The sequence below is a fragment of the Triplophysa dalaica genome, chromosome 25 (genome assembly GCF_015846415.1).
Source record: "Triplophysa dalaica isolate WHDGS20190420 chromosome 25, ASM1584641v1, whole genome shotgun sequence".
NCBI classification, from domain to species: domain Eukaryota; kingdom Metazoa; phylum Chordata; class Actinopteri; order Cypriniformes; family Nemacheilidae; genus Triplophysa; species Triplophysa dalaica.
In genome coordinates this window covers 2104880-2118656 of record NC_079566.1, presented here as the reverse complement: position 1 = coordinate 2118656, position 13777 = coordinate 2104880, and the positions used below count along the sequence as shown (strand labels likewise).

The window sequence follows — 13777 nt, the reverse complement described above, 5'->3', positions numbered from 1 at the left end:
ACTGCAGTATACAACTAAACGTTTGTTGTTGTTAAACTGTATGTCTTATGTTTAAAGCATTGCTGTGTTTCTGTTTAAAGCTGTATGAATTAAAAGTTCAGATGCAAAACCCTTTAAATCTGTGTTACAACTTTGTTTAAATGTTTTTATATCAGGCTCTTACAATTACTTTCAGCAATAGCAGATATTTCAGGCCAGACGGAGCGCGGTAGCTGATTTTGAAGCAAAATCATTTGAGTAACATATATTATGTGTGGAAGGCATTCATTCAACATAATCTCATTTTTGATGGAGGTGGCTTTTAGAGGGTTCTGCATGAGCTCTTTAAATATAAATTCTTATTTTCAATTGAAGGACGCCAATTGAAATCCGTACACCTTGAATGAAAGCATTTTTATATGCGTGGGCAAAATACTCATTTAAAAATGATTGCTTTAAAATGTATTGTATTGAATGTTGCTTAAGCTTCAATTTTTATACTGTAATTTCTCTTCGAACTTTTGACACCATACACTAGCATTGTATAGTTCTGAATGCTGTTCTGTGCTAAATATTTTCTAACATAACTACCCATAGCAGACTTCACATTCATTTGCGGTAAAGGAATGTTCAAAAGAGTCAATTCTTTAGCAAAACACTAAGAACTAGAATCAAGTTAGTCATGTTAGAATTTGTCCCACACTTTCAGACCTTGGTTTGTCAAGCTTGTTTTTTTTTTTTTCGTGAAGGCTATAATATGAACGTTTTGGCAAATCTAAGAAATTCAGATATTCCATGCGAAACATTCATGAATCAGGTTCATCTCAAAAAACTAGATTATCATGAAAAATGTAGAAAAAAATCAATTTCATGAAATAAAAGCTTGAAATATTTCACTGTGTTGTAATGAATCCATGTAATATATGGGTTTTAATTTCTGAAATGAGTGACAAAAAATATTGACCACGATATTCTCATTTTTAGATGTACCTGTACTGGCTGTATGAACATACTGCAGAAGTTGTGCGACAATTCGTGAAACCAGAGCTGTTGAAAAACAGAGTTGCGACACTCCAAGAGACGTCAGTTGGAAGAGTGGAATGTGATGCGGTAATTTGTGTCGTGAATGGGTCTATAGTTTCAAACATTGCACTGAAACCCATTCATTTCAGTGTTTCCCAAACACAAGTTGATATAATAAAAGACAAAGATGTGTTTTTGGAAACGCATTTTTTTCCTAAATAAAACTCTTGTGTATGAGTGGTTGAATGATTTTCTCTGAAGACTCCTCATGAACTGAAAGCAAAATCTACCCTCTCCCTGTGTACATGATAAAATAAAATAATAGAATCTTGTTGGTTTCTCAACTTTCTTTTTTGGTGAACTTGCTTGCAATCATTGATAATTTGATAAAATAATTTTAATGAATGTCTTGACATATAATGACTGATAATCATAGAAGCATGAGAAAATATATACTTCCATTATCTCTCCCGATTAAACCCATTCATACAGATTTACACTTTACTGTTTAGAGCTCCATGAACCACGTGACCACGCGGCGGCGAGCTCACTCCCTCCGTTCAATTCTGAAGTGATCCTCCCTAATCCCGACAGTTAAGATTTGATGTGTTAACTCTTTAGGGAAAACCGCAATCGTATCAAAGGGTCTGTTTAAATATCAATGGCTAAAGAAGCAATAAAAAGTGTGTCGAAACTCTGTTTTTCAACGGCTCTAGGAGAAACTATCGTTAACGAGGAACAATGGCGCCATCTGTCGGTTAAATCTACTCAAAGTCTGCGAAAGTTGAATATTACATTAAAATTAAATGTATACAAAAAAAAGTGTGTTATGGAGAAAATGGGTTTTATGCGCGTGTCTCGTGTCTTCCGATATAATTAAAGAAGAAGGAGATTATTGCCAGACTTTGTGAATGACGTCATCGCTGGCCGTGTCCTCACCTGTTGACTCAGGTAGATTTCCATGTTTTCATTTTGGCAGCAGGGCGACAAGAATGACGATCAGTCGGCTGCCGGATCATTCCTTTTTATAGCCTTTTGCATTTTGTGAACGAGACTGTGACGACTAAATCGCAGTTTATTGGAATAACCGTGAAAACTTGGTTAAACAACTTTGATCTTTCCGGACTTCCGGAAGAACAGTGAACCCGTCAGACTCCGACATTTCCTCCATATGTTGTGAGTAAAGTCCAACAGTAAACGCACTTTTAAATAACATTAATCTCAAGTGTAGTTTAAGTTTCCTTAGCGGTAATGTAGTTCCGTTTATTGTCTAAAATCACGTAAATGTCGAGTGGAAACGGCCTGTTTAACGCTGTAGCCGTTATGAATGTATAAAGACTTTGTGCCGCTGTAGAGATATTTTATCGCTGGAAACGGGATTACAAATGATTTTACCCGAATCTAAGGTTTTATTTAGCTGGATGTGTTTAAAAAGTTATCAAAATAATACATTTAATCTTATGGAAATAGTGCAAATAACTTGGCGTTCAAATATGACGTTGTAAAATGCCTCGTTTTGTAGACAAAACATTAATAGTTAAGTGCGATGTGCTTTTACGCACTAAACGATCCTAAAGCATTTCTCTTCAACGAAGCCCAGGCCCCTTATGTTTAGCAATGCCAAATACTGCTGACTGTGTTTGGATAGTTTTACTTTCTCTATCTTAAACTGAAAACAAATACATATAGTTCAAAAACTGGTTGGTTTACACCCCTTGTGCAAATCCAGAATAACTAGTCATTTTGGGATTGTGGCAGATCCAGAGTATAAAGAGAAACTTTCATTCATTCCCAGTTTTCTGAACATTGTGTCTTTCTTTTTCAGACCCTGAGGCTTCAGGCCGCTGACAGTCATTGTAAAAGGAGTCGCCATAGGTCAATCTGGGCCGAGGGTTGACCATATGGAGAACAACTCATCCTATGTCAGTGCTCCCATTGAGGAAGGTCCATACCAAGAACGTTCTGTTGACCCCGTGGAATTTGTGATCCAGCCCCCTAGAGTGTGTCACAAGGTCAATCACAAGGATGCCAATGGTAACACCACCGGGCCGGAGACTGTGCGCTTTCTTCCTGCCAAAAAAGAGCCCGTGTCAAGGACGTGTATGTGCGGGCCTTGCGCAACTGTGACTAGCTGCAGGAAACTCTTTTGTAGTGTATTGACTTGTGGACTGTATCGTGTATGCCAGCGTTTGCCCTGTCTGATTTCGGGCGACGGCTCCGCGGTCGACACACGGGAGGACCGCCCTTCAGAGTCGGCAGAAGTTAACAGTCGCTTTTATCCTGACGTCCGTATTGGTGGCGTACAGGTAGACACCTCAATCATAAATGAAGTAGAGGATGTCTTTATCGATTCCAAAATTGAGATGGACAGTTCGATCTACATCAGAAACTTACCGGAAGACTTCATCGATGGCGATGAAGCAGAGAATGTGGACAGTCTCATCACTCAGAAGCTGATGGAGGTCTTCTCTGAGTTTGAGATCAATGAGCTTGCTAAATGCACCTCGGACTCTATGTTCCTGCGGCGTTCGCGGGAGATCAGTCAGCTGATCTCGGAAATCGTGCAGGAGCACAAAATGGAGGAGCAGGAGGCTGAGTGCAGGCTGGTGCGCGAGATCATTCGCATAAGTACACGTAAGAGCAAGAAAAGGCCGCAGATCAGAAAGGAACCGCAGCGAGACAGCGGCAATGACACCTGGGACAGTAATGGAAACAACAGCATCAATTCCTTCAGTGATGGCAGTGAGTTCCTATTCTTTGGCTTCCTGTCTTCAGTGAAACGCAAATAGAGATATTATTTAAAATGTCTAAGATGTTCTTTTTGATGCACTGCAGGTGAATAAAGACAGATGTAAATTATATTATATTTTTCACCAAATTGTTTACTCACTCGAGTCAGCAGCGAGGTTTGCCTCATGGGTAGTGTGCCGAAATATAGTGTAAGTGTTCTCACTGCTATCTTAGTTCGAATCCCGTATCAACGGTACTTTGCCGGTCCCGCTCCCCTATTTCAACCCCATGCCCTCCTTACACTTCTCCACTCTACTATACCAATAAAGGCATAAAGACCCTCAAAAATATTAAGAATTTACTCAGTCTCTTAGATGTATTGGACCTTCTTTTTAAGTCAAACACAGAAGTGTCACTTTATGCCCATATATTGGTCCCTTTTGAATCTTCTCATTAAATTAATACACATGATTCCATTGGGCAAGTAAATGTCTTTGGCTGCGGCCAAATACCCCCACTTGCGGCCTGACCAATGTAGGCTACTACTTTCATGACGTAGTGTGCGTTGAGGACACTGCACTTTGGCATTTTTAAGTCATTGGACAGGTTTGCGCTCTGCATTTCATACATTTTGGTGCAGTTCGACAGCATCCTTCCCATGTAGATTCGTTAAATTGAAAAAAGCAGTGTAGACATTCAGCCTTAAATCTGTTAAAAGTGTAGAAATCTTAGAAAGTCGTTCATATTTAATGCCTTGACATGAGGGTGAGTAAATAAGAGTTTCTTTCTTTTGAATTCCGTTTCTGATTTTTCTGGGTTTAATTGTTTTGGTTTCAAAGTGTCAAATAAAGCATTTCTTCAGACAGGTCACCTGACACAGAACAGGTGTTGCTTGGTTAACAAAGATTTATCAAAACATATTTTCATTCTCTTCATAGAGCTACAAATCTCACTGGAGAGATCTGATGATATCCAGGCCAGGAAGTTACGCAACAACAGTAAGCAGGGTAAGTCTGACTTGGTTTGAACCGTTTACAAAGATTTTTACAATACAGCCACAACGGTGGCCTCGAGATATACCTCATGTCTAGATGTGTTAGGGTTGATGTCGGCATATGTTTAAAACTACATCTCAATACTAATTTTGCGGTACTTGACTAATAAAATTGAGGTGGGTTAAATGGACAATAATTTCTCATCCTCGATTGGTCAATACCGCTCGGCGCTCCCATAATGTTCCATGCTCCCGTAGGTCTGTGTGGGAGGAGAAAAGTTCACATATGTGACCCTGGATCATAAAACCAGTCTTAAGTAGCACGGGAGCATTAAAAGACAAAAAAAGATTGTATGGGTCCAAATTATCGTAATATATCATAAAGATATTTAGATAATTTACTTCCTTAAATATATCCAAACTTTATTTTTGTGAGTGGATGGCCTGCCACAGTGCCCTTGATTAACAACTTATTTTCTCAAAATTTTGATTTTTTTGCACTCTCAGATTCCAGAGTTTTAAACGGTTATATCTCATAGATATTGTCGTAATCTAACAACTCATACATTAATAGAAAGCTTATTTATTAAGTTTTCAGATATGTGAAAATCTCAATTTTGAATTTGAAAATTGACCAAATAAGATCCAGGGTCTCATATGTGATCTGAACAAGTGGCGTCAGGAAAGACGTATGGCAGCCATTAAGTAAACATTAATAAGTAACACTGAGTGCTAAAAGAAGCTATAAATAAGTAGGCTATAAAAGGATTGCAACATGGACAAATATATTTTGGCTTTCATTCCAAGTACAATTTCTAATTATTCTCCTGAGTGGTGTCACCTGTACGTTTTGGAGAGGTTTCGTCACATTCACCTATGGTTTGTTTTGCATAAAACTCAATCAGGACCTGAGCTTGAGCTCATGTTAAACTTGAGGGAGCAGCTCTTCTGCGTTTAATGTAGCAGGGCTGTTGGCCGCTCCCTGCCTATATTACAGGCTGTTGAGAGCCCGTCTCTCCTCTGGAAGAATGAGGCCGTTTCTCTCTCATTTGTTACTCCGAGGGGTTTGTGATGTAACCGGCCTGATTGTCACAAACAATGCTCTCTTGTCAATAGGCCATCTGATCGGTTACACTCCTCTGAATTTGAATGTCGTTCTTTTCCTCATCAGCCGGGTTTGCCCCTCCTCTCTATTTGCTTGATGTTGTTTTTATGCTCTACATTGTTGGGAAGCAAATTATGCTCAAAATAACACACATTTGGTATCAAAAATTTGAAAAGCGCTCAAGTCCACATATAATGTTAAAAACATTTATTATTTGGTATTTTTAATGGTTCTTTTTTTGGTTTTATTTCTCCACAGCTTACTCTTCCAGTTTCCAGGAAACAGGTGTGCCGGTCACACCTGACACACCTTTACTAACCAGCAGGATACAAGCTTGAGAAACTCATTTCCAAGTGAACATAAGTTCCATTCCAAACCGTCCATAAACCATCTTCTGTTTTATAGTTATATCGTAATTCATTTTTAAAGTATATTCTTCGAAGCTGTGATTCTACAAGCGGTCATTGGGGTTTGGTTTTTAGGTAGACGCAATTGTGTTTTTCTGTTCACATGTTTCTGTATGATGTGTATTGGCATGCAACCGTCCAGAAGACATTTGGAAGCAACTGACTATGATGAATGACGAACCGGCTTAGACTGAAGAATAATAAGCAGTCTCGGCCCGTTTGCATGAAAACCCTTAGGTGAGGGTTTTACTGAGAGCGGAATTCCTAAGGGAAGGGTTTTCATCAAAAGCGTTGCAACAAAGGTCTTGATATTGTTTATACTTTCACTATAATTTCTTTTAAAACACGTCAAGAAAGAAGCGGTTGCCATAGTTAAGCTATAAACATACATACCATTGACTACCACAAATTTAACAATACAGCTCCTTAAACATTTGAGTTGTGGACAATATTTACATTACAGGATAAAAACTAAAGCTTAATATATTGTTTTGGATGAATACGCAAAAAGAAAAAAAACTGCGCTCTAAAGCCCCTATAATTCATCATTTTCCATAGTCGCGTATCATCCTCATTTTATCTTTGAAATAAGCATCATAACTTTGTCCATTTCAGGGAACATGATATCATTCATTGCATTTGAGACTTAAGGGAACTGTATTGGTGTCTTAATTTGATCAATTGAAGATTAAAATGAGTCACACTTTAGAATAGGGACCAATTTTCACTATTAACCAACTATTGCCTACTTTTGTCTCCGTAAACTACTAATTACTGCTTATAATGTAGTTTTTAGGTTTAGGTATTGGGTAGGATTAAGTGATGCAGAATAAAGCATTATATGTGCTTCATACATACTAATATACAGCCAATATGCATGCTAATAAGCAAGTAGTTAATGATGAATTTGTGAACCTAAATATAAAGTTAAACCAAAAATGTAATATAAAGACTTTGTTGCAACGCATAACAGATCTTATGGGAACATTTGAACAGTTAAGGGTAAATATATCTTACTAGCCTTAAGGTTTCCTTAAGTAAACACTTTTTCTTGCAACCTCGGGCACAGACCTCTTTATACGCAAATCGAGCCATAATTGTAATATTTTACGACACACTATGCTAACCACAAAATGAGCCTGTTCATTAAGATTAAGCATTCTTACATTGTGACATTATTTTAATGAAGTTTAATCACTTTTACATTTATACATTTGGCAGACGCTTTTATCCATAGTGACTTGCATTGAATTGCACTATACATTTGTTTAAAGGTGCAGTAAGTAATTTCTGAGAAATTCAGTTGTTATTTAAAATCAAAGCCCTTACAAACACAACCCTGTCTTTATTGCTCTGCCCTCAACGTAGTGAATAATTCCTGAATCTCTCTCCTCCATCATATGCATATACATATTGCTGATTTTATACGAGTTATATAGGGGTTGTGTGTATTCACTTAGTTTTCTCTTCGGTTTAACACAATTGTTCAACTTACATATTGGACATGTAAATGTTGATAAAATTGATTGTTTAGGTGTTCATTTTATAGTCCAACAGCATTTCTCAAAAATGGCTTTAACTCCACCTTTAAAAAGTGAAGTGAAAGTGACTTGTTTGTCAGATATGGTGACCACTGACCATACCCGAAATGTGACCTGTGCATTAAACCCATCCAGTGAGTAGTGAATACACGCACTGCAAGTTGTTAACACATACACCCTTTCACTAAATGTAAACATACGTTAAATCGTATTTATATGGCAGTAAAATTTGTTGTTAGATAACAAAATATCCATTGCATCCATACAGTATGTTTATCATTGGATGGTAATTTGACAAAATTAATTTGATGAGAGGAATGAAAATGTATTTTTATGTTTATTTTTCAGAATTTGTGGGTAAATGTGCATACATCATGAAAACCAGGTTTTACACCATGTGCACACCAGACATAACATTTAAAAACAAAAACCAGCTAATTTTGTGGGACTTGAGGCGGCTTAAATTAGCAAAAAAATTGCTTGATTGGTCAATAGTGCTTGGCGCTCTGTGCATGTTATGGTCAGCTTTAGGGACATTCAATTATGCTTTGTTTTGCATAATACTAAACAAGATCCTGAGCAGTGCTGCATCATTAAAAAAAATCTTATATAAAGTAGCTTATCGCACATTTTTGTCACGACTGGTTAGGATAAAAATTTTAATAAACATAGAAAGTGACATGTCTGGTGTGAACACGGTGTCAGTGCATAAAATTGTAATGTTCCCAAAATTACTATACATTATGCTCTATGATTCTTGTTTTTTTTTAACTCTTCTGAGTTCACCTGCCTTGTGATGCTAAAATGCTGAATGTATTAGTCAAATGGAAGAGCTGCAGTCAAAGTATGTCTGTATAAGGAAGTAAAGTAATTCTTTGAGTAAATGTTGTTACGTGTGGGACAAAAATGGATAGTTGTCTATGCTATTTAAATGTACATAAAGCTACATATAAGCACTTGCTATGTCTAGAAGAGTTTGTAATTACTTGCTTTTTATTTTTTTAATTCCTTTTCATTTTAATCTGTGAATGTTGTTGCTAAGTAAAAATACACGTAGAACAAATAGAATTGTGTTATAGAAGGCTTATTTTGCTTAAAGACCTGCAGAACATGGACCGTCTATTTGACCGACAGTCATCATGAAAAATACTGTGCTGGGTTATTTTTGACTCAAGATGGGTATATATTGGACAAAACACACTGTTCTGTCCAATATTTACCCATGGGAAATGAATTCTGTGTGGCTCATTATTTTTTCATATGCAATACATAAAATTCAGCATGGAGTGGGGTTATATTGACTGTCCAATGACCAGCCTTCAAAAAATACAAAAAAGTCTTAAGTTGTAGTTTCCAGAGGCCGTTTCACTGAAAACATACTGGCACTGCTTGCTATATCACAGCCACTGTTTTATTCAATTCAACCTAGATTTCTATGTTATTCTAATATAACCCAACGATAATTTTAATATTATTGTTGTATTGCTCAAAAGTAATTATAAACTAGTTTTCTTTGCCGTATTGGAGGTCTAAAAAAATATAGAGCCTCTTTTGCTCCGTTTCTCCAGTTTTCATTTCAGAAGTAAATGCAAATAGAAACAATCTTTTCATTTTACCTTAACATGTAGAACATTCAGAAAAACTTTAAATGGTCTTGTTTTTTTCTGCGGCTATGTTTAACATAAATATAATTTGTTTCCAAACAAATCAATACTATAACTCTATGCTAGCGTTTCTGCCAGCTGTTCCGACTGTTTGCGCTCACTCCCAGGGTTTGTATCGGTGCTGCTGGTGCTTTACGGACTGTGTGTTCGCGCTCACTTCCAGCGTTGATGGATGCATATACATTTTATAGCTACATATGTAGACATACATCTTTATAAAGATAAAGTTTGTGGGTCCTGCAAAGTCAATCAGATATGTGGTAATAACAGTTACAGTAGGCATTAGGCAATGTATAACATTCATTCTACAATAAAGGGAAAAAATTGAAGTATGCAGCGTTTAGACTGAAATACCTTTTTCGATAAAAATATTAAATAAGAATAGTACTCTTACTTGTATTTGAAAAGCTATTAGCCTACTTTATTGTGTTTAAATTGTTCTACGTTAATTCTAGATTTCTTTTTCTTTATACAATTATCATTACCTTACAGTAGGATAACACCGTCCACCGGTATCTGATTGAAATAAAAAAGTGTACAGCCGACGCCTTCTGGTGACTTCTGTGGTGTAAAAAGTAACCCTAGGTTCACACCACACGCGAATTAAGCGTTTTGCGCGAGTATTTTACATGCAGTCAATGCAAAAAATGGGTTGTCTCATCCTCAGAGCGCAACATTTGCAGCAATGTTCCAGTTGTCTCTGTACTCTTCTCCATCATATTACACCATGTTGGTCTCAACTTTTAAAATACACACCATCTTCATGTCCTCAAATCTTTATTTTTGAGCGCGGAAGTAAACGACGTGATTTACTTCTGTTTTGTGTTAAGACATCCATATAATTGGCAGCCGGTGAAAAACAATGGAAGTGTGCGCTGCTGGTGCATGCCTAGATCAATTTTAAAGCAGCTCTGATGAATATTTTTCACTCCTTCGAAGCATTACACAGTGGGAGGATGAAGCGGATATATCATATGAGGATATATACAATTACTTTGTATTTTCTCTAAGCCTTGATGGGTCTTCGATGCACAACCAGGTTACATGCACAGTGGGGAAAGTCAGTCGAAATTTGTACATGACAGACCACAAATTCGTGTTTTTAAAAGCAGATGTGAATACCAGTCAACGTGGAGCAAACATTCCTGTATCCTAACTACTTATAACAGAAGAATGGAGACGGTTGATTGCTCAATCGCAGGTCTCCACCGAGCTGCAGCATCCATCACAACTTACTACAAACAACTCAAAACACACCAACCCATAACTTAGCAATACTTTAACAAGATGTTAAATGTGCTTTGGATAAAAGCGTCTGCCAAATTTATGAAAATGTAATCTAAAGACAGGGCAAGTCCTGTAACTGTTAGGCATGCAGCTGCGATCCTCTGGCAGGTATGTTTGCTTTAACCTATTAAGTTTTTAACCGCTAAACACATAAAAAACAGCGTAATTTTAACTTCTGCTAATGTTATTATACCACTATTTCCATACTGTTTTAGTTGCGCTAAATATGTTTTATATGTAATCTGATATTTTACATTTAGTGTCACTCAATAAACTCCTGCCTTTTACTGTTTATTAATAAACTTTAGTAATAGTTTATTAGTTATCATAGTCAAGTAGCTCAATTGTCAAGGAGAAAGGACATCCAGTAGGCTAAAATAATGAATAATGGATCATAGGGTCCGCTACATCCAGATTCAGCTCTGGTGTGTGTATTATGGTCAAAGCAAATGTTTTGTAGACGTTTTTTGCATTTGTAGCTGCTACTATGGCAACATCTTACTGCACACATTACTCTTGTACCTTTGGGTTCCATATTAAATATTAACTAGCCAGTCATAATAACACACTCGTCTCACTCGCAATACGAATGTCATTGGCGGCGCCGGCATATACACCAAATGTAAGGTCATACCCCTGATAGCACACATACATCTGGCATACGTCTATTTGACGTCTTGCATGTACATCTGGAAGACATCTTCAATACATAGTTTGCTCATCTGCAATACGTCTCGGAGATGTCTGCTGTCAGACGTCATATAGGCATCTAGAAGATGTCTGAAAGATGTTTATGATTTAGAATGGATATAAAGCTGCTCTTTCTAAGATGTTTAGTAGATGTTTTTATGCAGCAGATCTCCAGATCTTTAGCAGACGTACTACAGATGTTCAGACGTCTCCGAGACGTATTGCAAATGAGCAAACTATGTATTGTAGATGTATTTCAGATGTAAATGCAGATGTCAAATTGACGTAAACCAGATGGATTGTGCTATCTGGGACCGCAAGATTGAGTGTGTTATTCACCTTTTTCAACACTAAAATACATATACAAAAAAGGAAAAATAATTTTATAGTCCGTCATCTGAAGTCCTTGCCAGGCCTTTTTTCTACAACATCACAAATATTTTCAACCTCTTCTGCCCTTTTTTTTGTACCATCAAATCTATAGAAGCTTGACAATATTGAGGTCAATAATACATTATGTTTGTGTGCAGACACTGTATGTACTGTGTGTAGGGAATTGTGCGCATAAATAATGTGTACAACAAGTTCAAATGAGATAATGGCAGCATTACCCTTCATGTGACAATATTTTATGTGCCCTATAAAAGCAGACGCAGCAGGGTTGACAAGATTTTATTATGGATACAACTCTCACTTTTGTATAAAAGGGCAGTGAGGCAATCTGGCCTGAGGATACACGAAATGAGAACAGCCGTGCTTAATGATTCACCCGATGACTGATGTTAAATGCCTGCTTGAAGTTGTGTCAATCTAAAAAGTAATGTCTACAAGGTTTTTTTTCTTTTTGGGGGTGGTTTAAAAATAAACATCAGTTATTAAAAAGCAACTTACAATTGTATGTTTCAAACAGAGATGGTGATAGAGTGGCATAAGTTATGGATTGCAGATTTGGAGGCAGACTTGGTCTTCTCAGAAAAAGACTAACTTTTGCCTGCTAGCTTTGACATCATTCAATACCACTTTCCTGCAAATTGCCATCCAAAGCCACGCCTCCTCCAAACACACAAAGACCAGAAGCCATTGGATCAGCTCCAGTGAATCATGGCTCATTCATTGGTGAGAAAACATTACACAAAGAAAATAACATTACTGCATTAACAAGCATAAACACCAGTTTTAAAACGTTGATGAAGTATAATGTCTGCATGAACAGGATGCACAAAACATGTTGACTAACAATTTACACACAACATTATTACACACGCCTTTTATGGATGATATTTATTTATAAAAGTATATTCGGACCACAATCAGGATTAAAGAAACTTTCAACCAGCATAACAATAACTGTTTCTGGACAGGATTGCCTACCCTGCCTTTCAGTAAGTTTTTAATATGTTAGTTTCATGCATTATAGTTTGTTGTGTTTTATTTTGAACTAGCAAAAAATCTGAGCACTGGACACTCCCAGCATGCATCATGGCTTAAGTCTACAATGTCATTTTTTGTGTATTGTGTGTGCAAATGTTAAGTGCAATTATATGAACTTAGCGCCACCATCATTTTGGCACAGTTTGGTAAAGGACCCAGGACATTGGCTAAAAACTCATTACAGATTTCATGAAAAGAAAGACAAGTCTCATTATTTACCGACTAAAACATCATATGTTAGCACTGTCTACACCTCTTTCAAAAGATCCTGGAATGTTTAATGACCATGTTGTGAAGAACCTGGTTTAGCATCTCACACACGGTGCGAGCGCCCCCTGCTGGCCTTAAAAATGCTGCATCCTCCCGGGACAATGCACAGTTTGACAGATGCATTAAACTGAGCCGCGTGTTTGTTTGAAGTGCACTTGTCGTTGTGCTTGTGTAACGTTACTTGTTGTCTGGCTGCATTGAGTCCATATAACTAGATGCGGACTTGTGGACACCGAATCCTGTTCTTTAAACATGCCACACGTCTCCTCTCTCTTTCACTCTCCTTTTTCTTTGTAACTTGATTTTTCGGTATCAGAAACGGAGCGCTGTAGATATAGAGACGCAGCAAGAAAGGCGCATCGTAAAAGACATTTATAGCCTACTCTTATATATATATATTATTTAAAATGACACGCAAAATGGTGAAGAGACAGGAACGTGTGAGAAAAAGCTTTTCTTTAGCATAAATGTCAAGTGGTATAACACGGCAAGGATTTGCGAGTCGAGTCGACTCCTCCCGAGCGAAGTAAATCTTTACAAAAACTGATAGCGAGTCGAAAGGCGTACTTCTAAGTCGGGAAAAATGAACGGCAAGCGTAAAGCATTCGAAACACCATAGCCGTGTAAAATGAAAGGTTCGTTTGCAGGCGACAGTT

General features: G+C 37.3%; 1 protein-coding gene across 1 annotated transcript; it reads left to right on the top strand.

Annotated features, from left to right (window-relative positions):
• Positions 1-1942: 1942 nt before the first annotated feature.
• Positions 1943-8735, top strand: kdf1b (keratinocyte differentiation factor 1b). The gene is made up of 4 exons (XM_056742109.1): positions 1943-2178; positions 2828-3744; positions 4671-4739; positions 6090-8735. Exons 2-4 carry the CDS (start codon positions 2904-2906, stop codon positions 6167-6169), a joined length of 990 nt encoding a protein of 329 aa, XP_056598087.1. The 5' UTR covers positions 1943-2178; positions 2828-2903; the 3' UTR covers positions 6170-8735.
• Positions 8736-13777: the final 5042 nt, after the last annotated feature.